This window comes from Acartia tonsa, chromosome 4 (genome assembly GCF_053477335.1).
Source record: "Acartia tonsa isolate MP-2025a chromosome 4, ASM5347733v1, whole genome shotgun sequence".
In the NCBI taxonomy this organism is placed as follows: Eukaryota; Metazoa; Arthropoda; class Copepoda; order Calanoida; family Acartiidae; genus Acartia; species Acartia tonsa.
Window position 1 is genome coordinate 25,132,686 of NC_137263.1, and position 27,066 is coordinate 25,159,751.

Sequence of the window (27,066 nt, forward strand, 5' to 3'; positions counted from 1 at the left end):
CTTTAAATAAACTGATATAGAGGGTTGACCCCCCTCCCTCCCGCCAAGCCTCTAGAGGCCTCAAGGGGTATAAAAACTAGTAGCAAAAAACAAGAATATTGACTGAAGAGTACACAAGAGGGTTACCATCAAAGTATCCATAACTGAGAAGGTAACCTTAGAAGGAGACTCTGTTAGTTTAGCTTGTACTATTGACACTCCAAACATACAGGTAACAACAATAATTTAATAATTAATTAAGTTAAATGTCGACAAGGCATTATAATGTCATGTCGATGATAAGTTAACTATGAATAAAATACTATAAATTCGACATTATCCAAATTATAATAAAAATAGAACATCAATTTAATTTTAGCCATGGCCATTTAAATTTAACTATATATTTATAACATAAACCTTTAAAATTGAAATTTGTTACAATGCCTGCTTACAGGTTAGCAGGGTGAGAATTCATCAAAAGTATTTTGTAATATATTTACAAATATTCACTGTAAAAAATATTTTTTTTCATTTAGTATCAATTGATACGCTGGGGTTGTATTAGACCTGGACCCGTAAGTGTGCTGTATTAACAAAATGAATATATAACACAATGTAGTACTATATGCCGTAATAACTATTACTATACAGAGATATTACGTTTTTTGTATCAATTCTTACCCTACAGAGTAACAAAAATTACGAACCAGAGTATTAAAAACCTCCTTCTTGCGTATTGGATTTTATTCCATAGAGAGTATTAGATAATACTATAAAATGCACATTCTTTATTTAGTAATTCATATTACTCCATAGAACACTAAGTAATACTCAATACAGTATTGGAATCTTCCTTATATCGTAATGAGATTTTTTTGCTAGAACATATGGGATGTTGCTATACAGTAATGAAATGAATATATAGTATTATTTGATGCAAAATTTTTTTTTTTTTTTTAACAGTGTTGAAAACGACACAACTTCGATTATCTAATTGTCCTTCTTATTTTGTATTTTCTGTAAATGTGCAAGTAAATCTTTTTGAAGGATATCTCCTGGAGTTGGATTTTAAATGGTACACAATATCTAAGCAACGATACATTTCAGGATATAGGTAATGTGTTTTTTTTTCAACAAATCTACCAACTTAATAATAAATTTTACTTTATGATATTTGTGTTTGTAATGATAGCTCCATTCTTACAAAAAGGACCCGTTAAAATATTTTGGAGTTAGCATCCACAGCCACCCTAGCAGAAGCATAACAGATGCCTTACAATCACCCAAAAACCCTTCGAAAGAGTCAGAAATTTCATTTCAGCCAACCTGAGTCTCACTTAGAAAAAGCATACATCTGCCAAGCGCCTATTTAAAATCGGAAATTCGAGAGATCTGGGCTGTTTGGAGAATCCGCAGCTCTAAACTGCAGCCAACCTTAGTTTTAGCTGCTCCAAACCACAGCAACCCCCGGCTATACTAAGCCCTAGCCAACCTCCGACGCAACCTTAAATCTAGCCAGAATGGCTATCGACCCTTGCAATTTAGTAAATTTGTTAGAGTTAGGCCCTTTTTCTTAACTACATTGTCTTGATGCATTTCAAGAAAGGCGTGAGATGTATATCCATTTTGTAATTCATTCTTTTAAGACATCTATGCATCCTGAAAAGGATATATGTATATTTTTATCGTCGAGATCAATGATATTTTTGTTTCAGGAATAGAAAGTAATTCAGGTTTAACAGAATTGAAATTGGAAAACGTGAAAAGGTAATAAAACTTTAAATCTGTAGTAAATGTACAATCTCTATGATTTACCTGTTCATCAATCCGTCAAGGGGACATTTTATCCGTTCAAATTGAAAAAATCTACTAGAACATTCATGATGTTGATTAAGTTCTAGACAGATTGGAATGCATGAAAATTGTCAAATGGTTAATGTGTTTCATGATTGTAATGTCATAAAATATGTCCTTTTTTGCCATACATCTCGGATGTTGCTGGTCTGCATTGGTTGTGCTTATCAGAGGAGCGTTACGTCTTTGGGTAGTTTTAGGCTGCTTTTCTGACCTCTCCTGTCATCTAATACATGTTAGAGGAGAAGCAGCAACTTAAATATATTTTATTATAGTTCTGAACATAGTGGATTATATAGTTGTTTAGCTGAAACCAAACATGAAATATTTATATTATAGTTCTGAACATAGTGGATTATATAGTTGTTTAGCTGAAACCAAACATGAAATATTTATATTATAGTTCTGAACATAGTGGATTATATAGTTGTTTAGCTGAAACCAAACATGAAATATTTATATTTTAGATCAGAACATAGTGGATTATATAGTTGTTTAGCTGAAACCAAACATGAAATATTTATATTGTAGATCAGAACATAGTGGATTATACAGTTGTTTAGCTGAAACCAAACATGAAATGGTTTATTCTGATCCAATACTTGTGACAGTTTACAAAAAATCAAGGTAATTAACACGCAAAGCATGTTCTAAATAGGTTCTCTTCCCTCCCTATGTCTGTTTGTCTATAGTACAACGGATAATTTGTATGCACGAAAAACAACTCAAATCTGCAAAGAAAACTCAAAACTGCTTATCTTAGCACTGCTTTTTTCCAAAAAATACTTTTACAGCTACTAAAGTAGTGGGCATACAATGGATTTTTAAGTATCTTCGAATTTGATTTCCATCATATTACTCCGATAAGAATAAGTTTTAGTGCATTATTTTAGAGGCTTAGGAATGGTTATAATAAGTTTTAATAATACAAATTTTTTTACAAGAAGATAACTTTAAACATACAAAAGATTAACTTTTTAGGATTACCAGCCAACCTTTCAACTTATTGATTATGGAGGGAAACTCTTCTTTCATCGGGAAAATATTGATTACGATTATTTAGATAAAATTTGATCTTTATGTAAAACAAGAACTATAAGGTGAAATAGAGTAGCGAAAATATGAATTTATAAAAAAAATGTTGGTTTCAACACTCAAGGAAATGAAAATCATCAAATTAGCGTAATTTGTGGCAGAATTGCTTAGATACAGGACCATCTTAAGAATATTCTTACATTTTTAACTTGATTAAAAAGATGCTTTGCTTATAACATCATATCTTGTTGTCCTAGGAATCATTGTTTCAAAAATCAGATGAATAGGATATAATTATGATATTTTTTTTGTAAAAAAAAGGTAAAATTTAAATGGGCATATAGACTCTCTGGCAATGATTAAAGAGTTGATATGCTTTCTAAATCGTACACAACTGTTAAAGAAATCATCAAGTTAAGTTTAAAATCTATAAGACTATTTTAACATGCCCAAACTAACGATAGGAGATGTTACGGATGGACGTAGGGACAGTCCCGTATTTTAAAAAACTTCGCTTTTAACTAAGTTAACGTCGTAAAACGTGTTAGAATTAAATTATGCCTCCTAGTTGTAATTTAATAATCAACAAAATACAGAATGTAATGGAGAAGTGGACGAGCGGCTTCACCAGTCTTCCTATATTACTTGGTTCAGGTTCATAGTTTTTTTTTATATTTTTTGGTTTCTGCTCTTTTTAAGTGACCTGGCTCTGTTTATATTTGCGACGCTATTGGCTAATATTTAAAGACCCAATTGAAAGTTGGCACAGGGTCCCCACCCTGTGGGTAGAGTAACATATGGCCTGTGGTGTGGGTATATTTCTTCTGCTGCCTGTTAAGCAATGTTCCAGAATTAATTTATTACTTTAGAAACAAGAAGCAAAAATTAGTTTCATCAAGAAATCCAATAATCACCTCGCTTCCATTTAATAGCGCAGGTAAAAATTAAACCCACTCAACTAGAATTAATTATTTTTCTTCATAAAGCAAAGTTGGTAATATTCAACTATATCGAAGACAAATTTTACATGAACCCAGGACACGTAACATATAGGTTTGCAAGGACGTCCAAGTTTCTTTTTTTTTTTTTGGGGGGGGGGGAGTAAAATGATGGGTTTCAAAAGTTTTGGGAGGTATCTAATATATTTTTTTAAAAAGTTTTGGAGGTGCCTACGAAAGCTCAAAATTTGTTGCTGATGGGGTAAAATCCCCTTTTCCTCCCCCTACCCTTGGACGTCCCTGAATGTTTGTATACGATTTATACATAGTTAATTATTATTATGATTAGATTTGTCAATGACTGATGATTATAGCTGTGTGTTGACTACACCAGTGGATACAGCTCAGGTGGAAGGACAGGTCAAAGTTCTAAAAAGAACTCAGGTTCACATACAAACCTCAGGTCATACTATGCATCTTTGATTCCAAATTATTTAAAATTTAAAGAAGCTTTTTCTGTTTAACTCCTTTTTTCCAGCACCATCCTACACTACCTCTCTTTTTAACCCGCGACATTAGCGTAATTGGATACTTGTCGGCTTGCTGTCGGGGAGGTGTCTGAACCACGCCACGTCTTACAAAAGACGTAAAAATTGTACCACTTCTATGTCAGGCGCATGGCATCAATAGTAAGAGTAAGGTAATGCCTTGGCCCAAAAACAGGCGCAACTCATTACTATGCACAGTTAGAACTTCCAGACAAAGGCCGTGCAATCAAAAGGTTGGTTGTCTATCTAGGAATATACGCTTTACACCGCGTTTCAAGGTGCATGGAGAAGTCTAGAACCCGAAGCAATTACAAATTGCTACAATTGCTACTCTTGTTTATCAATATCTTACTCAATTTGCTCTTCTTCATTTTTTAAAATCTTTTTTATTTTTGATGACATAACACACAATGTAATTATCCTAAAGTTATGTTTATTTTAGAAGTGAAGGTGATCCAAGGAAACAAAGTTCTAGTATCATGCTCTGCAGAGGCTCACCCGAAATTACAACAAACATTGAAAATAGAATGGTTTAAAAATGATCAAATTATTGGTCCCAACCTCGGTGGAGAATTTAATGTGTATAAAGATGAAGATAACTCATTAGGTATAGTGAATAAGGAGACAAGGAGGTAGGGTTAGGGTCTGTAACAACAATTATGTTGAGATGAATATAATTTTTAGAGGTTTCAAATTATATGTTGATCAATATTAATCCTAAAAGTTAACTTGTGCAGGTTAGAATTTAAGAATATGACAAATTTTTATAACAAACAAATAATAATTATCTAGCCGAAAAATCTTTGCTGGGTTGTTTTAGGCTCTCTTAAAAAGAAAATTAGTAGATCTCACAGCAAATAAATGTTTAACTTGATTTAAGATAAAATACTTTACTTTTACAGTAATTGGAAGTGTTGGTATGGCAGACGAAGGAACTTACAGATGTGTTGCTACTACTTCTTTAGATGATACATATGGGACAGGTAAATATAACACAGTGCCTTCGAAGGTGCTTTGACTTTAGTGTCAGAACGCAAATTGGGACATAGTGCATTTCATTACCCTAGGTTAGGTAACTTCATTTCACTTTTCAATAAAATCTAAAATGCAGCGGTTTTTGAGAAAATTAGATTTAAAAATTTCAAGTTCAATTTTCACCCACTAGGAGTTACCACATAATCATGACAAGAAAAGCAAAGATTATTTATTTAAAATTTTGAACAACTTTGCTTTTATAAAGTCAGTCATAAAACCTCTCTATATATGATTTATTTAAGGCTGAATTTCCGTGACATTAGCAAAGCAATTGATGAAAAAGGCCATTAATTAACTCACTTCAGGAGTGGTTTTATGAAGAACTTTATAAAAGTTGTTCAAAATTTTAAATAAATAATCTTTGCTTTTTTTGTCATGATTATGCGGTAACTCCTAGTGGGTGAAAATTGAACTTGAAATTTTCAAATTTAATTTACTGAAAATCGCTGCATTTTAGATTTTATTGAAAAGTGAAATGAAGTTACCTAACCTAGGGTAATGAAATGCACTATGTCCCAATTTAGGTTCTGACACAAAAGTCAAAGCACCTTCATTTGCACTGTGATAAAGATACGTCCATATTAGTTGTGGTGGTTTAAGCTATTTTCTTATGGACCTATTTCTACAATTTTGATAAATTTTGTAAAAATGTCTATATATAGGGGGAGGGGGAAGGGGAGGTGACTTTTCATCATCTCTTAGGGCAAAGCTTCTAGAGGCTAGGTAAAAAAACTACAAAGGTAATTATTTTATATTCCTATTCTTTTTTAAAGTGGATATAACTGTTATAAAAAGAAGTTCAGCCTTGTTAACTCCCAGACAATCAACAGTGAAATCTCCAGGACAGGTTCTGATTACCTGTACGCCAGCAGTTGACCACAGGATACAAAATTTCCAGGTATGAATTATTTACAAGTGTGCATATGGACAGGTAAAGAGTGTTTGTGAGTTGCATGATGTTTACATATTGTCAAATTTAGATTTTTTATTATTAAGAAGTCCATGTTTACATACTACTATTGGCTTCGGCCCCTATCCTCATCGAAACTAGGTAAACCAATAATTAGAGACAATCATAGTATACAAAGCTTAGTTTCCTTAACTATGTCTATAGTAATGTCATTACTTTTTATGGCCTGCAAGACTTGAATGTCCTTGTTGCAATTATTTATTGTATTTGCTATTCATTTTATCTTTGTGCGATTTTGTTTTTTTTAAAGAAAAATTCAATATTTCTTTTTAGATTGTTTGGTACCATAACAAGACAAAATTAGAAACTAGTCATAAAACCACTGATTTAACGGTAATGGTTCAATAACATTTTTAAAATCAAAATCGAAAAATATTTTTTATAATCAATCGTTTGAAAATAAAGTCCCCTGAAGTAATTTTATTGAAAAGTAACTGGTATTTGTATTTCTTATATGAGTTTATAATAAGTCGCTGATTTTAAATTGCTGAACTTTTTTATGATTTTGGAGTGATAAATGATCCTATTTAAATAATTATTTTTTTTTTTAAAACGCCCATAAACTAGCTTACAACCTATTGTCTAAAGAAAGTGGGTTCAAAAGGCTAAGAAATAATTAATTTAAAAATTACATTTACTGAATATACCACAGTTTTTTAACCTAATTTTTTTTTCTTTATTAGATTGAAGCCGACAGTAAGATGAAGTCTGGTGTGTACACCTGTCAAGTAATTACAGACCTGGATTCTGTAGAGAGTAACAAGGCTTACATTTTTGTAGAAGGTTTGGTAATTTTATTTAGTTCAAATAAGTGCTTTTTAAAACTTTGACATAAATACTAATTATCAGCAAGTTCCATCAATTACCGCCGTCGCATGTTTCACCTTCTTTTATTAGTTCTAAATTTTGAGTGAAATCAATATTTTATTCTGTTTTTTTTGTGTGTAGCGAAGGATCTCGCTTGTCGCTGAACCGATATAAAACCATCCTCCCAATCATAAAATTATCCTATAAATCTGATTTTTAACAATGATTCTCAGGAATAAATATTATTCTGACACTCAAGTGTAAATTGTCCTACTGTTTTAGAGCATCGCTTTTATGGATGTTTTTTTTTATTCAGACAGACGAATGTACATCCACTAATGTAATTAATTAATTTTAAAACCTTGTAGAAGCAATTGATTGTGAGATGTCATCTTGGAGCGACTGGACAGAGTGTAGTGCCTCATGTCAAGGAGGATTACAAGCAAGGTAAATAATCAAATTAAATTAGTTGTTTTATGAAAAAATCAAATTTTACACTTCCACCAAAAATTTATAAGTGCAAACCTAAGGCTGAACTAAATCGCGAGTGTTTCCATAAAAATAATTATAATTGTAAGATATTTCGAGTAATGTTGTATTTATAACACAGTATGTTTATTGAGATACGTATTTAAAAAGATGGCCATTAAATGGGCTGGGTTAGGTTAAGTTGGGTTTTTAAGGTTTGTTTTAGGGATTCTATGTATTCACATTTGAGTGGAATTTCAATGGAACCTTAAATTATATGTATATTTATAATTAGGGTTAGAGCTGTAGTCACAGAGGCCAGAAATGGAGGGAAGCCATGTGAGTCAGATCTAACAAAGGAAGAGAGACGCTGTAATACCTTTTGCTGTCCCACAGGTAACACAGCATTAAATGTATATTTTTTTTGTAACAATTGAATTTGAGGAGACCGTAAGTTTATTTTTTTTCTGAAGAAATCTCAATGTATAGCAAATCTGACAACCAAACTTTAATTCCCGCCCCCTCCACCATGCTTTAGTTTTTAATGTTTCTTTAAAAGGTTTATAATGAAAACTGAATCTTTTAGAATGTGATGTTAACGCTGTTGAGCTGCAGTCAGAGTCTGGTGGTTGCCCTGTGTGTGTTTGTAAACCTGGATATGCTGGTCCAGGTAATGAATATCTGAATCTGGTGGTTGTCCAGTTTGTGTCTGCAAATCTGGATATGGTGTGCCAGGTAATGAATATCTGAGTCTGGTGGTTGTTCAGTATGTGTCTGTAAACCAAGATATGGTGAGCCAGGTAATGAATATCTTAGTCTGGTGGTTGTTTAGTATGTGCCTTTAAACCTGAATATGCTGGTTCAGGTAATGAAAGTTTAAATCTGGCGGTTTTCCATCGTGTGTCTATAAATCTGGATATGCTGGTCCAGGTAATGAATATCTGAGTCTGGTAGTTGCCCAGTGTGTGTCTGTAACCCTGGATATGCTGTGCCAGGTAATGAATATCTTAGTCTGGTGGCTGTCCAGTGTTTGTCCGTAAACTTGGATATGCTGGTCCAGGTAATCAATATCTGAGTCTGGTGGTTGTCCATTGTGTGACTGGAAACCTGGATATGCTGGTCTAGTTAATGTAAATCTTAGATTGGTTTTTATAATGCGTATGTGCCAGTAAAACTAGTCTGCTTGTTTTTGATCCTAAAGTAGTTTAACTCTTATAAAGATATTTTGGTTATTTATATATGTATATTAAAAATAAACCTAAAAATGTCAGGTAGTAAATGTGGACCTGATTATGACAATGATGGATGGCCAGATAGACAGCTCAACTGTCCAGAACATACTTGCACCAGAGATAACTGCAGGTTTGAAATTTGCTTAAGATTGTAAACATCAAGAACAATTACTTTAAATTAAGAGACATTAATTGTTTGCTAAGATAATTTTTTTAAGCTAGAATGCGACTTAAACTAAAATTATCTTTTTTTTTGATTTTCAAACACTGCAAAATATTAAAGAATTTTGATTTTTCTTCTGTTCATGTAAATTGTATAAAATTAAGCTGTATCCAAACATAATTTAAAAATTTAAGTCAGAAATTTAAATTGATTTCTGAGTTTTTTTAACGTGCTTTTATAGTATTGGTAAATTATTACGGATTACAAAAATTTTGTGCAGAACTATCCCCAACTCTGGGCAAGAGGATGCAGATAAAGATGGTGTTGGTGACCAGTGTGATCAAGATTCAGATGGAGACAACATTACCAACGACTTTGATAACTGTCCTCTTATTTGGAACGTCAATCAGGTTTGGATTAAAGATTTTGTACTAGCGATAGAATGGTAATGCTTCGTTACTCGCTTTACAAAGCTATAAACGAACTTCTTTTGAAATTTCTTAGCTATGATGATTTTCAAATTTTTCATATTTCTTTTTTGGTTTAATTTATAAATCTGTTCAGGAAGACCAGGACCTAGACGGAGTTGGGGATCTGTGTGATAATTGTCCAACAATACAGTAAGTTAGGCTTTCTGTTCTACTTTGGCGAATCTTCCCCCGAAATTTCAACCTGAGCTTGGAAAAGCCAAAGTGAAAACGATAAGTCATTTTCCTTAGCTTTTTGTTTTTATCAGTTCAAGATTACTAAGCTGATAAATTGCACAGTAATATTTTGTATTTACATGCATTTGTGTATTTTCTTTTCGACTGTCGAGGGTAAAACATTATGGTTAAAGTCACAACAAAATTAGCCATATAATAAGTATTATAATATCGCACTCCATAAGAGAAAATTATGTTTGTCCAGGAATAAATTACAAAGTGACATGGATGGTGATGGGAAAGGAGATGCTTGTGACACTGATATTGATGATGATGGTATTATTAATACTAGAGATAATTGTCCTCAGGTAATAATCCTTCACACTTGACTACAACTTCTTGTTAAATACTGAACAAACCCTTCATTGGCGAAAAAAAATTAGCATGAACTTTTTTTATTGATTTCCAGAAATAAACAAGTGAAAAATTTAAGAAGCTAGTAAAAGTGGCTGACTCAGATTATGACGTAAAAAAAATCTTGATATACAAATTTGAATAAAGCAAATTTGTTGTTTATCGTCAATTTAAAAAAATGTTTCCTTTTTATCTAATTTATTCCTTATTATTGAGTTTCATTATCACTTTTAAAGTTGTTGTAGGTATTGAATAAATTACAAGAAGACAAAGATAATGATGGTGTTGGTGATGCCTGTGACAACTGTCCAGACCTGTACAACCCCGACCAAGAGGACACAAACCACAACCTGCTAGGAGACGCCTGTGACAACGGTCTTGACAGGGACAAAGATGGTGTTCCTGATGTGGCGGATAATTGTCCTCATGTTGATAATGCAGAGCAGCTTGATACTGATAAGGATGGTGTGGGAGATGAATGTGATGATGATCTTGATGGAGATGGAGTTGACAATGAACTTGATAACTGTCCTCTTATTCCTAATCAGGATCAGGTTATTAGTTAGTTATTGACATTTTTTAAAAATTTCTAGAAGCGCAGCTACTCAAATGCTTGGGTAAAATATAATTAGCTTCTTATTTTTAAAAATTATGTCTATGTTTTTAGCTATTATATATGGGTTTTATTTTATACATATTTCTATCAAGCATAATTTTAGGCTGATTATGACTCGGATGGTATAGGTGATGTTTGTTACCAAAACCTTGACGGAGACTCAACACTAGACCTGTACGACACGTGTCCCCAGAATGCCAGAATCCAGCAGACAGACTTCCGTGCCATCCAGCCCATAGCCATGGGGGAGAATGTGTGGAACCAGCCAGAGCCTGTTTGGGAGTTCAAAAATGAGGGCAAAGAAATTCACCAACAGGTTGTAACTAAGTTTGTTTTCTAATAAAAAGAGTAAAATGTATGTCTTCATCATGCAATGTCTTTTTAAGCTTGTACGGCTGTTTTTTGTTTTGGATTTTTTGTGTAACTTTGTATTTGAATTTTATTGGTAAATGATATGTGGTTTGGCCAAATACAGTATACTTATAGGGTAAAGATAAATTAAGATAAATTACCAGTTTATCACAAAGAATTTTATAATATTTTTGTACTTAAAAAGATTTTTGACTGTAAGCTCCCATAAAAATCAATTTCCTAGTTCCGTTTGATGTTTTTTTCTTCATATTTCTTTCTTTTTTCTATTTGATTATCCCAATTATACAATGTTCCCTGGTTTTATACACTGATCAACTGTCGCTATCGCACAAAACTTCATCTGATTACTTTAGGTCAGATTGGGGCAGGTTATATAGGGTACTGGGTAGCCTCGCAGGGTTAATGCACCGCAGGTATAGATCCTGCAGGGTTATGGCCCCCCCCGCAGGGTTAGGCATAGGAAAAACTACCGACTCCCCTTATAATTTATTTATTTTAAAAATGAGGGGTAGGTGGTTATCCGTGCTTAAACGGCTTATTCTAAGCTATTATACCGATCAACTGATAATTAGTTTCAACTTGCTTTTACTTCAGGAGAATAGTGCTCCTGGTATTGCTATAGGTTCAGCTATTCTTGCTGGTGTTGATTTTCAGGTATTCAATTCAGGGTAATTCTGTTTCAACATTTTACATTAATAAAACTTATTATTATATTTATTTTATACTGCATCTTTTAAGTATAGATATTAACACGAATCGCAAAAATTTATTTCCAATCCCTCTTAAGATTAAGGGGTTGCGTGACTTTTTAACTTTGGACACCCCTCCTTGCTGTTAAGGTGGTGTAGTGTGGTGGGCATCCTTAGGGGTGCATGCACCCCTTTGATTTTTCAGGGGGTGGATAGATCTGAAAGCCTCTGTTTGAATATATATTGAAAATGGTTATTCTTAAAAAAATTTGCATCTTCTTTTGATATTATTAATGCAAACTATCATTATTAGGGAACATTTTTTGTTGGACATCATGAGCCTTTGGACAACGACTTTATCGGGATCATATTCTCATTCCAAGACAGTTCAAACTTCTACCTCTTGATGAGTGCTAGGAATAATGTTTAAGAATAGAGGGGATATCAGTATAAGAGCTCTATCCTTTATACAACGCGTGTGTATATGTAATTATTAAGATCTTATAAACGGCTAGACATGAAATATAAAAAAATATGTTAAAGATATTTTACAAACATTGCTTGCTGTGGTCATAGAAAGTTTTAAGCTATTTTTAAGTTGGAAAGGGAAGTAGGTCAAATTCTTTGTAACAATTTAGTAACTGTTTTAGTCTTGAATTCTTAAATTTCCTTGTTTTCAATAATAATCTTTAAGACGCGTTTGAAGTTTGTGGAAGCATTCTATTCTTAGTGTTCATATATTCTTATATATCTATTGAGTCAGGGATGACAGCGGACTGGTGAACTGCCAGGGACCCTGTCACCAGGGAAACTGGCAACTTAAACTTGTCTCCTCACAGACTGGGCCTCTTGTAGGTAACAGGATTAATCCAGAGAGTCCGGGGACATTGCACACTAAAGTATACTGGTACCCAAAGTTTTTAAAGCACGATCTCTAATTGGATGCCTTAAAAAACTTTTGGCACTTTTATTAAGACTTAATTATGTTGTAAAAACCTTCAGTGTCTCAACTTTTCCACCAATAATTTTGTGTATCGTAATTGAATGGATAAATAATGAAACATTGTTGTTGGATTTCCTAGTTAGAATTACGTTTTTATTGTATCTATCATGTATATTTCGTCTAACCAGACAAGCAAAATCCGTCGGAAAACAATAAGAAGGAGCGGATCAGTATGCAGTGAAGCAATACAGAATTATTGTCTTTTCCTGCAATGTTACTGTGTTTGATTTCATTGTCACACATATAATAGTAATGTTAGATATATAATCACAACAATATTTTGTTCATGCCAATTTCATACATGCAGTTTTAATTTTCTCAATTCAATATATGAACAAACCATGGAAGAACCAACTTCTAAAATTTCAGGTACGGTATTATCCGAGGCAATGCGGAAACCCTATTCTGTCCCTGGGGAAACTTCCTTGCTATGGAAAGCAGATCATACTGTAGGTAAGTTATTATTTTTAAAGCGCAGCTTCTTTTTTTATGTTCGAGTATGTCCCTAATAGTCAACTGTATTATCATTTGACTTTTTTGTTAACATATTCACATAGAGAGAAGAGAAGTGTACAGAAGAGAGAAGCAAAATTGCTCCCTGAAGCTTATTTAGTTTATGTGATTTATTTGGAATTTGCAAAATAAATATTGAAAATATGAATTGTGTGTGCAGTGTAGTAGAGTCTATTTTTTTTATTTATGCGTGTGCAGTGTAGAGCCTGCATTTATGTACAGCAATCTAGAGACTTTTAATACGACATCATGATTAATCTTTATTATTCTTACAGGTGGTTGGAAAGAGGGAAAATCGTATAGATTTAACCTGATGCACAGGCCAAAATTAGGCTTTATGAGAGTTTGGATATACGAGGGATCAAGGCTTGTAGCTGACTCAGGTCTAATAATAATTTAGTACCTTTATTCTAATAATTTAATTACAATTAGTTTAGATTTGATTTTAAATAAACATTAATGATTAAATTATACATTAAGAGATAAAAATAAAGAAACAGAAAATGAAAGAGAAAGAAAAGGAAGAAAGAAAGAGACTTAAAAAAGAGAAAAGGCTAAAGTTGAAGATAAAGAGATATGAGAGAAAGTGAGAAAGATAGATATATAGGAAGGTAGAGAGAAAGAGAAAAAGTGTGTGTGTGTGAGAGAGAGAGAGCTACTAAAAATGAATTGCATATATAAATTTGACATTTCAAAATATTTTTTTGCAATACATCTTCTATGTGTATATAAATGTTTGTCCAGAAAGTGTAATGAACCTAACCAGATTCAGGTGACAATAATCAGTTGTAAATTACCTTTGCATTAATTCTATGAGTGATTTGCTAAGTTTGTATATGATCAATTCTATCTTTTTCTAATTTAACACGAAACCTTTCAAAGTCAAAAATTCATGACGTTCAAATAGAACAGATGCGATGTAACACTCTGTTATAACGAATGGACGTACGTACATACTTTACATAAATATTAACTGCGCTACTAATAACTAATAACCTCTTTTTCAGGTACAATAATTGACGAAAGCGATGGAGTGTTGAGAGGTGGAAGACTTGGAGTTTATTGTGATTCTCAAGAAAAAATTACATGGTGAGTGTTCATTGTGGTTTCATTGTGATTGCACCAACACAGGATAAAACACTTCAACTAGGTTAGGAAGGTTAAATCTTAAAATAAATACTTTAAAAATGGTTCTTACTGCTGCTTTGTCTGGAATGCCTTGGTTCATAAACAGGCGCAGCTCTTTATAATACACAATTAGGACTTCTAAGACAAAGGTCGTGCAATCAAAGGATTTGTTGTCTGTCGCATGTTCATAAACTAATATCAAATAGGGGGCGTGAGAGTAATTAGGTAATAGGTAATCAATCTTGAAATGGCGGTTTCCCTCGTAACGAATGTGGGCCTTAAATTTTTTTTTGAGAAAAAAAGTATTTGAATGCTTATTTTTGGTTAAATTAGTTTAAGTTACACTTGAAAATAACCACGTAGAATAAGTGACACGTGGGGGATAAGGAACAAAAATATATATTTTTGGGGGAATTGGAAATAGTAAAGGAAAAGGTTTTCATCAAATAATACTTTTAGAAGCAAATATTCTTTTTACATGTTTTATTTGTTAAGGTCTGCTCTATCATACCAGTGTAGAAGTACTCTTCCAGCTGATGTTCTAGCATCATTACCAATACATCTACAAGTTAAAATTAAACCTCAAAAATAGATTTGTATTCAAATTAGTTCTTTATATGAGAAATATTTTTTAATTTGTGTGTTATACTGTACATTATAAAATTCATTTGAATGTAAACGATCAGGGTTAAGTTTTAACCTTTTTAAAAATTTTTTTTTGTATTTTATTATCACTGCCTGTCCAAATATAAAATACATTATGATAAAAATATATTAAAAATAAATTATAATTTTAACTAGAATGACAACATCCATAAGTAGCGAAGCTCAAAAATTATGGATGGATATCCGGAAAAAATGAACTATAGAGCAGCTTCATAAAAATAACATTAAATTAAAGAAATCACAAAACCTTGTAAAATTTATAACGTGAAAATCTGGAAAACGATTTAGCACCTCAACCAATAAGCAAATCTTAATGAAACTTTGTGGGGATATGTAATTTGTGAACTTATTTAATTCCTCAAATATCTCAGCCGTCTATCTCGAATAGGAGTAAAAAACATGAGACCTTAAAAATTTAGGAATCGAACTAGCACCCTAACCAATAAGCAAATCTCGATAACTTATTAAAAGTATGCAGAATATGAAAGTATTTAATCCGTGAAAATTTCAGTCGTCTATCTTGAATAGGAGTTGAGAAAATCATAGAAACTTAAAAATATAGAAATCGATCCAGCACTCCATCCAATTGACGATACTTAATAAAACTTGGTAAAAATATGAAGAATGTTAACATAATTAATTACTAAAAATTTCAGCTCTCTATCTTTTATAGGAGCCAAGAAAATCACGTTTCCCCCTCTTAGTCTCTGACATTAAACTTTCGTTGGATCTCAGTTCTATTATTCTTTTTTTTTAGGGTCGGTGCGTCCGTCCGTAACGGATATATCTTATCGTTAATCTAATCATAAATTGTCCTAGCGATTTCAAACTTTGCATGATGTCGATTTCAATAATAGTTAGGTACGACTTAGAAAGCGTAGCAACCCTATAATTGTTATTAAAATTTCCGTACTTCCATTTAGAACATTCCATCGTTTAACTTTTTAATAATTTTTTTTTGTATTATACAATTATCCTATTCATCTGATTCTTAGAACAATGATTTTAGGACAAAACTACAAAAGCATCTCTATAATCAAGTCCTTAGAATGTAAGTATATCCAATGAATCTCGCAATTAAGCAATTTTGCAAAAAAAATTCTTATATACCATTTTGATTAGACATATAAATTCATACTCTGCTTTTTAAGTTATGCCACTATATGTGTGTTATTGTTTGTTCGTTTAATAATCTGATTTTAGAGCTTTTTTATGGATGTTGTCATCTTTGTTTTATAGTTAAATTTTTTTTGTAGTAACCAGTACAGTGTATAGATCAGCCGCACCCGCTACCGCACTTTTAAAAATCGAAACATATCTATAATTAGGTTCGGTGCGTCTGTCCGCAACGGATAGCCTTTGTAGTTGATTCATACATGTTAGAATTTTACTATCGATTTTAAAGTTTGCACTATGATTCCTGTAACAAAAATAAGTGTTGGAGATTTAACCTACCCTCACTACATGAAGGTACTTCGCCACCATTGCATGATAATTGTATGGTTTACATAACATATCTAATTTGAAAGATATTTGACTGGATTATATAGGTCGTGATTTTTAGAAAAACTTTCCATAAGTTTTTTTTTTTTTGGGGGGGGGGGGGATGTTATTAGAACTTAAATATCTTTTTAAAAATCGGCTCATTTACGGATGTAATCGCACACAACATTAAAAGCCAAATAAAAGTATCGCAATACAAATAGCAAATGCAAATTTTGTGGATAAAAACCGTGTCAAGAGTTTATAAATCCTTTCTAATTTTTTCTTGGTAAAAAAAGTTCAACCTTTACACAAATATAAAGATGGATTGATTTTTTATACAAAAGATTTACCACGCCTATATTGATTGTTTGAACTCGTTATACAATTTTCAAAGTACACGAATATAAAAAATTCATCTGTTTAATTTTGTATTTGAGTGGAAAAATAGGTTGATTATCAGACCTACTTCGTCTGCTAGCAAATTGATTTCAGCTCAATTGTATTGACGTGGGCTGTGTTAATATTTCCGACGTTATTGGCTGATATTCAAAGACCCAATTGAAATCCCCTTGAACATACAGTTATTTAACCCCTGCCCCCTCTATTCTTTTACTTTAATACTCCAATTCTTTCAACTTCCCACATTCCTACCAAATCCATATTTTATATTTCTACTTTTATTTTTTTCCTTATTCAAATCATATTCGTCTTTTTTCTTATTTGATGATAAGTCTATGCACATGAAACAACAAAAAAATAAAATAAAAATATTTCTAAAAGTTAAAACTATAAAAAAACTACAATGAAGAAGATAATCTAAGAAGGGTGTATATGAAACTGGATTTTTGTGGATTTTTACACTTCTTGCTATAATGGATTTATTATTACTTGAATCCAGATTTTCATGTTCTCTAATAAAGTGAAACACTGAGCAGCGGGCTAAAATAAACACTCACTCCTACATTTTTACCTCGTACTCCCCTCCCTACTTGATAAACGCCTTGATCAATAAATGACAGTGGAAATAGCAACTTGAATTGACGACAATTTTCCCCCGTCATAATATCCACGTATATTCTACATCCATATTCTTGCAACAGTTCATACTAAGGCTGAGCCTATTTTTTGTAGCGCAGCTACTCCATAACTAGGAAGTAGGGAAGCTACTTTTGAACCAGGCTCTGTTCGTTGTAAGTTCTTTGTAGGGTATTATCAATAGATACCTGAGTTTTCTAGGGAAGATTCCCCTAACTATTTAATTTGATTGTTTTCCTTTCACTACAGTGCAATTCGAAAATTGTTAGACACCCTAAAAGCGCATAAAGCCCAAATTAATTGCAGAGGCAAAAACGTGTTTTTATCCTACAAACACCTTGTAAACAATAATAAAATAATTGCCAAGTTTATAAAGAAAGACAATATACTTTTTTTTTATTTAATAAAATCAGTTTATATCATAAAAAAAGTACCAATGTATTATTTATTTACTTTTCTGAGAGGTCTGTTAATTTCTCTTATTACAAAATATCAAATTCGATTATTCTTTATTATTTTTTTAAAAAGTATTTAAGTTAAGGAAGTGCCTAAATCTGATAACAAGGTGCTTTAATTTTCATCTACTGTTAAAAGATCGAATTGCTTGGGAAGTCCAAATTGTGTATTTGTTTTACAGGGATTTTTATTTTCCTCAAATATTTTTTTATGATATTTTTTATTTTGTTAAAAGTTTTTTAGGTTGATTTTAAAACTGTTCAAAAAATAAAAAAAATACATCCCTGAAAACCCATCAAAAATTTCCTGGTTTCTCCAGGGGGCTTTTTTACTATTAGGAAACATTTGATAGAAATCAGTTGGTGTCAGAGTGTACGAGTAGTAATATAGTTTTTAAAAAATGATGAAAGCTATTGTTTTAGTATTGGTATGTTCAGTGTTTGCTGTTAATGCAAGACCACGTAAGTTTCATATTTAAAATAAAGATATTTTTAAAACTTTAGTTTAGAATGATTTTTTCATATCTTATTTATCAATTTTGTATTAGGTATAGCAGAGTAAAGAATTTTATTTATTAGGGAGAGAGTGGGGAGTAGTGCTATTTATTACCCCACCCTTAAAAACATTCAAGTTTTTGCTTTTTAATATCTATAGCTTAGTTTTTAACAGACTTTCCGATTTTTTTTGAAATTTCATAGAGTATACATTAAGCTGCCACATCAAATGACATTTTTAGATAAAGTGGGCCTAGAAACAATTGAAACTCATTACCATGTACATACAGATTGTATTGATCTCCGATAAAATTTGGTTGGCTGTGATGCTTTACGCAATAAATGCATTAATGAACAAAACAGCGTTTAGTTGAGGAATAAACAAATCCAAGATTCAAGTAATTCCACTACTTTGGTTTTTTATCTTGACAACGTTCCTATCAGTCAGTCTGTCTGCTTCTGAATGCCAAAGTCTTCTGATAAAATGAAAATTACATAGGCTGTATAACCAATCTATTACTTTATTTTTTTGTTTTTTTGTTATTTTTATCTTTATGGTGGATGAGTTGATCTGTGTGCTCTACTACTTATGACGTAATTCATGTACTTGTAATTTTACACAATTCTATGTATAAAAGAACCGGAGGATCTCACCAACCGGTGAACCGATATGGTTCTTCTTTACAGTAAACATTCTTATAGCTCAAAGAAAAGTACCTCCATGTTCCCAAGAAAAATCGCCCCGAGAAAAAATATTTGCTCCTTCAAAAAAAATTTCTGCATACCATTCAAATGTTTTCACCATTATCTACAAGCTACCAAAGGCACAAAAAATTACACAAATAGGAAAATGAAAGAAGATGCTATCGATAACTGCATTACCGCTGATTTAATTACGGTTTGATTGTTTTTATAGAGCTTAGTTATTGCAATTTTTATGGTTTTAACCATATAGCTTTGAGAATAAGCTAAGGCGAAACAAATATTTATACATTTTATCAAAATGTATAAATTTATTTGATAACTTGAATTGAAAATCAATTTTACTCCACAAGAATTAAAACATCCTCTCTTCTGTTTATTGGTAGTGCGAATGGGGCGCTTGTCCAATATTATGGTATGGAGATCGCTCTTCTATGAGTACTACTTAAAAACCTACTTTTACTGCAATACACATAGACATTCTCATCGTCGGTTCGTCAGTTTAGAATGCTTTTCCTTTTACTCCCACAAGTATAATACGAATTTGGTTGAGCCCGTGGTAGCTCAACAAAGACCCACGCGAGGTATTATATTGCTTTAAACTAAGAATAAATGGCTGGTTATGGTGTTCGATCTATATCATATAAGTATATTAAGCACTCAAGAAGGAAGATGGTTTTATAAAGTGTATTTACATTACAAGTGAATAAGTTAAGTATGAAAATATTTACAGGATAAGTGATAATAAACATAAGTAGTGTAGGACAGAAAATGCCCTAAGTCCAAAGCATTGAATTGTGCTAAGTGTTAGATCTCTAACATAAGACCTAAGCACAATTCATGCTAAGTACTGAGGGACCTAAATTTAAACTACAATGCATGCCAAACAACTAAGTCATTACCTTTAAGCCAGAAGAACTTGATGGTTTGAGAGTCAATGAATAACTGAGATATTTTAAGAAGTGCAAGTTATAACAACAACTATTTATAAGGATCTAAGCCCTTGTCTGTTTAATAAAGTGTTTGTATGTTAAACTTGTGACGTAAATGAAACTATGGTTGTAGGCATACATACTAGTACAGGATGGTTACATGGTTACTTTAACAATAGACATAATGTTTTAATAAGCATATAACAATATTCAATCACATACAGTTTACCATGATTAGGCTAGCATTACCCATATAAGGTATTATATTGGTAAGAATAGGCTAATAAATTCGTAAAAACATATAAAAAGTGCCTTAGGGTTAGCTAGAGTAATTGTATCTCGTGCCTGAGTTACGCGCGATAATTACCATGGCATGTCAATCAAATATTTAGATTCAAATTTTATATGGTGTAAAATTTATAGTAAGTATAGGTAAGTGGACTAGATGCGAAGCATTTCTGTGAAAGTCGGGTTTGTACGTTCAAAGAATTTTGAAATTTGGGGATCGCATCTCCATTATTTTCTTTGTTTTTGAAAATTATTTATTTATTTGATTTAAATTTAGATTTAAGATTTATTTTTAAGTATCCCTACCTAATATAGCTATCCAAAAAAAATATGTTCTAAACAGACTTAACAAATAGCTTTACTCCAGCTATTAAATAGAACAGGTTACCATAAATATAAACTACAACTACTACAACCACACCTTAACTTTCAACCCTTACATAGGCAGCGGGTTGGGTTACAATTCAATATAAACAAAAATAAAATTGTAAAAACAAATCTAGAAAATTTAAATCAAACTAAACACACATTTTTTTGTAAACACAAAAAAATTATAATTAAAGTGTAAAGCAGGTTTCTCACTGAAACATCATGAATGTATATCTTTATCTATTAAGAAAGTTTAAATCTATGCCTTAAATAGATATTAATGTTAATGTAATAAGTAAATAAGTAAATAAGTATTCTCCAAGACGTGCCTTCAAATAATAATACTATGATACTTATTAATAAAGGAAACTGAATTTAAATATATTATTAAGTCAAAATCATTAATGCATTTTTTTACATTTTTAATTCCAATATATTTTAACAACAAAAAATATTTGGAGAATGTTGCTTTTTAAAATAACTGTAATTTCCTAACACCACCCATATTTTCAAATCTTTAACAAACAAAGAAATTTGATGAACGCTTGCAATTACCATGTATTTGTGATTTTAAGATGAGTCTACCCCAGGCAATTACTAATTGGGGAAATTTCCAAAACCATAGAGAAATACAAAATAATTTTATCCATAAATAGTTTTCAAGAATACTCAAAAAGTTTTCTTTAGTTTTGACTTCGAGTGGCTATCATTTTTACTAGTATTTAGTGTTTTCTCTTTTTTTCCTTTATTGTTTCTTTTTTCTTTTTAACCTTCTTATTTCTCTTTCTTTAAGATTCTTAATGGTTAACATATGCTTTGCTTTCACTTAAAATTTCTCAAAAGATCAGCGGTGTGACGTCATAAAAATGAGACATGAGAGGAGAAGTAGGAAAGGAAACCCCTAATAAAAGATGGAGTTTTATGATGTCAAGCGGCTGATTTTTGAGACACTTTGTAAAGCTTCGCGATCCCTTGAAGCATTTGTAAAAACATTGATAGGTCGAGTAGACGGCTAAATTGTTGTGTCTAAAATAATGATGATTGATTCTAATTTACATTTAAGTAGCGAGGTATATATGTTCTAGCTAGTGTTAGAACGTCCGTTCGTCACTTAGTCACTTTTTTAATTCTTTACCCTGTAGTGTATATCATCCCTATGTATATTTTCTCATATCTAATAGTTTCTCTGCCATATATTTGTTTTACAGCAATTTTCTCTTGTATAATATAGAAAAGATTTAATCGTGCGGTTGCTGTGTTGCTTAAAGACAAAATTGTCCTTGTTATATCATTTTGGGTTATCAAAAACTTCACAAGACTTGTTTTTTTTTGTAACAATAATGATAGATAAATAGACTTGTTTCTATAAAAAAGATTGAATTTTTTTATTTTACTTAAAAGATGAAGATATAGAAATGTAAATTTTGTATGATACATAATTTATCATATTTTCTTGTTTTTACTAAAACGTCTACAATATCGCTTACATAATTATGAAAGACTGGTTGGATATAATTACCTTTATTTAAACATTTGAAGTAATAGTAGCGTAGCTAAAACAACGATTAAGATTGGTGTAACATTGACATTAAAGGCCGTTCGTCCACCTATAAATCACTTTTAATGACAAAACTTTTCTATATTAAAGTAGTATTTCAATCGTCATTACTTGTAGCTCATACCATTACTTTAAAAAGTCACTAAAAAGAAGTAAATTTTCTATCTAAATTTTATTTTTGCTGTTGATGCACTCTGTCTCAAGACGATTTTTCACAAACTTTTGGACTTTAGCGTCCTTGTTGTTTTAAAATTGATTAAAAATTATCAAGTATACAAATTCCATAGTGTAGAAAAGATGTTTTGTTTCTTATAAACATAATTGTATGGTAGATGTATAATTATTGAAATTAAATGTCTAATATCTTTTTACATCTAATTTGAAGTTCATAGGATTTTTCAATTTAAATGGTTTTAAAATTTTTAACCCTTTTCTATTCAAGGATATATCTTAATTGTAATTTTAAATGTTATGAATATTTGAATCATCACAGCTAATATACACATAGGCCATAAAGGACCGTCTGTTTATACAAGTATTTTATAAAAAAAGGAATTAATTAGCCTTGAATTGATCAAGCTAACCATTTTTCATATTTAAGCCTAAACAAAATAGGCAGTCATATTGCTTATTGTGTTTTTATTTTAATTTTTGTGTGTTATACTGTTATTGTATGGGGTTTGAATGTGTCTTTCAGAGAAGACAGTAAAGTCAGGTTTTTTGCCACTTAACTAGGGATGGACTGGTAAGTAATTTTCCTCAGAGAAATAGCCAAAAAAGGTTTACTTACCACCAAATGAAAAATGAAAATGTCAGAAATAATCTAAAATGAGGGGTTATCCATCTATCCATTAGAAAGCTCTCCATTAACACAATTCTCTGGTAGAGTTTGAGCATTACTGCTCATCAAACCAAAAATAAATTATTTATATCTAAATTCTGTATAGAAAAGTATTTCCTTACTTAGTTAAAAGACGATGAATTATTATTTAGAATTTGATTTCGGGTCCATAGCGTCTAATTTGTTTGGAGCAGCCCTGAACACAGCCATTGGTAAGGACTGCAAGGGAAGGCCACAAGGAGATTATTTCTTTGGATGCCAGGTACACGTTTTTTCTCGAGAGTTTGGTCAAGAACTCTCCAATCGTTTGTAGAGATTACTTGAACTTCCTCTTGTCTTAGATTATGTTGGGTGGGTAGGACATAGAGGAAGCCCACTGGGCTAGAGCTCCTGCAGTGCTTTAATCCTTCGGGCCTACTTATTCCCTAATCTAACCTAAACGAAAGTACTACAATTTTTTTCTATTTCTTTTCCTGTTTTGATAAGTGACAATTTCAATTCCTGTGTAATTATTTCAATTTACTCAATATATGCGGGAAACCATGGGATATTAATACAATCAAACTTGAAACAACATCGAAATATTTTTAAGTGTTATTTTGTAGCTTTACTGTAACACCTTTTTGTTAAAGATAGTATTAAAATGCAAAGTGCAGATCTTTTTTAGCAGCGAATCTATTCAACAATTCAACATGCCTCTTTCTCATTAGCGTTTCTTTGGAATTCTTCATTATGTCATTAAGTCTTTTGGTAATTTTCTTTAACAATTACCATGATCAATGAACATCTACTCTTTGACTTATCATTTTGTACTTATACAGTTTCTTTATCTAAAACACTGCCGTGGGGAAAATTTTAGACATTTGTACTTTGTAACTCACTTATTTCTGTGCTTTTCATGGATGTTCTTACCCTTGTTTATAATATTGAATCCTTACAATATACAATTCTTGCATACAAGCCTTTACATAAGAATTGTTAAGAATACTTTTTATATATTTAATAATGTCATCATTGCTTATGTCAGGCTGTTTATATAAGTTAAAAATATGCATACTTATGTATCTATAACAAAGAGGATAACATCTATAAAAGCAAAGCTTATTAAATCACACATTCATACATAAATACTTAATACAACGCATATAATACTTAGAGGTCTCAACGAAAACTCCATCAAAATCTATCTCAAATTACTTAAAACATATTTGTAAAGAGATGCTTCGGTAAAGCATTGTTTTAGCCAATTACATCGGAATATATTTCAAATATCAAAATTACTCGTTTAAAACAATGATTACAGAATAATATACGTGGATAAAACATTAAATTTAAAGGGACAAAAAATCTCGAAACCTTTTATTTTTATTTAAGTTCTAATGGATTTTCCCATAAACATCGAATCTCTGACATAGAGTTGGTTACAGTATAAAAAGCGAAGCTCGAAAATCTAAAATCATAAGTAAAATACAAAAAACGTCAATCAAACGTATTGACAAAGTTAGTTATAAAGTAGATCCCCTTTCTTCAAAGTAATCACCTAAGTATATTTGAAAAAAAATTGTTTAAAAGCCGGGAAAATTAATTTTTTCCCATCGAAATTACATATATGTTTATAAATAATACATTATTGACAGACAAATTGAGTCATAGAGTAGATATTCATTGTTCAAAATAATCTTCACAAAAGTTTTCAGCCGTTCTTTTTAGATATAGACGTGTAAATCATATTTCAAAAATCCAAATGTAAAAGTGAAATAACTCTTAAAGCAAAACTGACAACAGAACAACGAACAAAACAATGCATTGAATGTATGGGAATAAGTCATAGGAATATTAACAAAAATGTTTAGACTTTTATATGAGACGAGAAAATCACATTTAACTTTAGGTACACTGACAGGCGGACTAACATTCAATTTAATCTTATTAAATTTTGCCTATACAATTGATTGCACTGTATTATTTTTAGTGTTTTGGTCCAATTAACATTGGCAGAAAGAGAAGGTCTCCCCAAAATAGAAATCAGCAGCAGGTGAGTAAACATTCTTTTTAAACCACGTATGAAAACATTATCTTCTATATTTGTTTAACGGTAGAACAAACAAACATGAACACTTGTAGAATGTTAAAATATATTAAGCATACTTACATTTGTGGACTTGGTTCTTGAGATGCTTTGCTTAAAAAATTATATGTTATTTCATAACCTTTAGATTTATCTGATAATTTTTGACAATGCACTTCATTTCCAAACTTTTTATTTGTGTTTATATGGATATCATTAAACACCTTTCCTTTTCAGACATTAAATGTGTCGTAGACCAAAATTATCGATAATACAATTATTATTGATTAATAAAACTGTGAGCTGTAATAAAACTTATAATATACGTCCACGTTATAAGCTACTTATTATGCACATTAAGCAACTCAATAACTTTGACATTGGTGAACAAGGACGTGCTGGTTTAGTATGGAGTGGTCATGCCCTGATGAAACTTAAGTCTTGTATTTTACAGAGAGAGGGTGAGGGATGTTATAATCATTAGTGTATTGATCAATGTCTGTTGTTTGGAATTAAAATTTTAAAAAGAAATATCTGTATTGAAATTAAATTAAATTAACTTTTTTTTTCTCAGTAAACCTAAACCAATCTTATTTAAATATCTCTTAAAGATCCCTTTATTGGGATTTACAAATCCTTAAAAATATAATTTCTATTTCCTGATTCTTATGTAAGCTTTTCATGCTTGTTTTATTCGTACAATGTAAATAATATATTATCGCCTGATAAAACTAATCAATATTTGTGGTTTCTTTCTAGAGGTCAAAATTATCCCCAGAGACTTTCAATATTATGTATAGACAACTTATCAATTATTATGTAGTTAAAAATATTGTAAAGATCTCGCTGGAGGGAAGGAAAATTAACCCCCTTTACCAAGTAATAATCAACGAAAGATATACTATTCTTAGTTTATATTGTATCAATAATTATAAGTATTGAATATTAACCAGAAAATGCATCTTTTTAGGTAAGGTTAAGTTAGATTCAGGATGGCCCATCATTGTTAGATCTTTAAGTGGCAAGAAACATGTTTCTAAACAAGGAAGGGGTCCATTGGCGAAAAAAGTGAATGTACCATATTATTTTAATTTAGGACACAAGATTTTTTATCAACAGTAACCAGGGTGTTAGTGGGGATTTCATCAGATGTTCTGCTGCTTCATTTCTTAACAGAGGAGGCAATAATGGAGCTAATAATGGAGGAAACAATATTCCTCAACAATAATAGTATTTTATCAATATTATTACTATATCATTATTAACAAATACATATAACAAAAAATGATGTAAATAAAACAAATCTAAAATATTTTTTTTGCAATTTTGTTGTAATAAAAATGAAAATATATTTTAAGTAAATAAATAACTATTTGAAAACAAAACTTTATTATGAAAATCTATTAAGAAAACTAAAGTTGTAATAAGAGTGACAGGAAAATCCGATTTTGCACAGTAAATTTTTATTTGCAAGTAAATATTTTTTATCGAGTTACATTAATCATTATCTTAAAATTTATTAAGTTTTTTTAAGGATGTAAATGAATTTGATTTGGTAATTTGTTTTCAGTTCTATGTGATTGTGCTTTACTTTTTGCTTTTTCTTATTTCTAGTATCGCAAAGAATTATTGAAATACGCATATAAAACTTGTAGTTAAGCTTTGCTACTGAAAACCCTAAAATTGGCCTAATTAACAATCCACCGCAAAAATATGTACACTGGAAAAATTCTACTTCGTGATAAAATGTTTCATTAATCT

General features: G+C 31.1%; 2 protein-coding genes across 2 annotated transcripts; both read left to right on the plus strand.

The window, feature by feature from the left end:
• The first annotated feature begins 111 nt into the window (after positions 1-111).
• LOC145316549 (cartilage oligomeric matrix protein-like) lies at positions 112-15,181 on the plus strand. The gene is made up of 29 exons (XM_080157122.1): positions 112-211; positions 1,030-1,096; positions 1,698-1,749; positions 2,368-2,463; positions 2,818-2,872; positions 3,467-3,525; positions 3,741-3,808; positions 4,159-4,272; positions 4,800-4,964; positions 5,260-5,340; positions 6,166-6,290; positions 6,636-6,695; positions 7,046-7,145; positions 7,538-7,616; positions 7,933-8,033; positions 8,224-8,307; positions 8,909-8,999; positions 9,313-9,442; positions 9,597-9,652; positions 9,942-10,044; positions 10,336-10,644; positions 10,810-11,022; positions 11,673-11,732; positions 12,081-12,182; positions 12,529-12,622; positions 13,140-13,223; positions 13,559-13,666; positions 14,291-14,372; positions 14,907-15,181. Exons 4-29 carry the CDS (start codon positions 2,417-2,419, stop codon positions 15,001-15,003), a joined length of 2,667 nt encoding a protein of 888 aa, XP_080013248.1. The 5' UTR covers positions 112-211; positions 1,030-1,096; positions 1,698-1,749; positions 2,368-2,416; the 3' UTR covers positions 15,004-15,181.
• A 3,180-nt stretch (positions 15,182-18,361) lies between these two features.
• LOC145316550 (uncharacterized) lies at positions 18,362-26,671 on the plus strand. Its single transcript, XM_080157123.1, has 4 exons — positions 18,362-18,514; positions 23,390-23,499; positions 25,210-25,272; positions 26,402-26,671. Exons 1-4 carry the CDS (start codon positions 18,454-18,456, stop codon positions 26,531-26,533), a joined length of 366 nt encoding a protein of 121 aa, XP_080013249.1. The 5' UTR covers positions 18,362-18,453; the 3' UTR covers positions 26,534-26,671.
• The last annotated feature ends 395 nt before the right edge of the window (positions 26,672-27,066 follow it).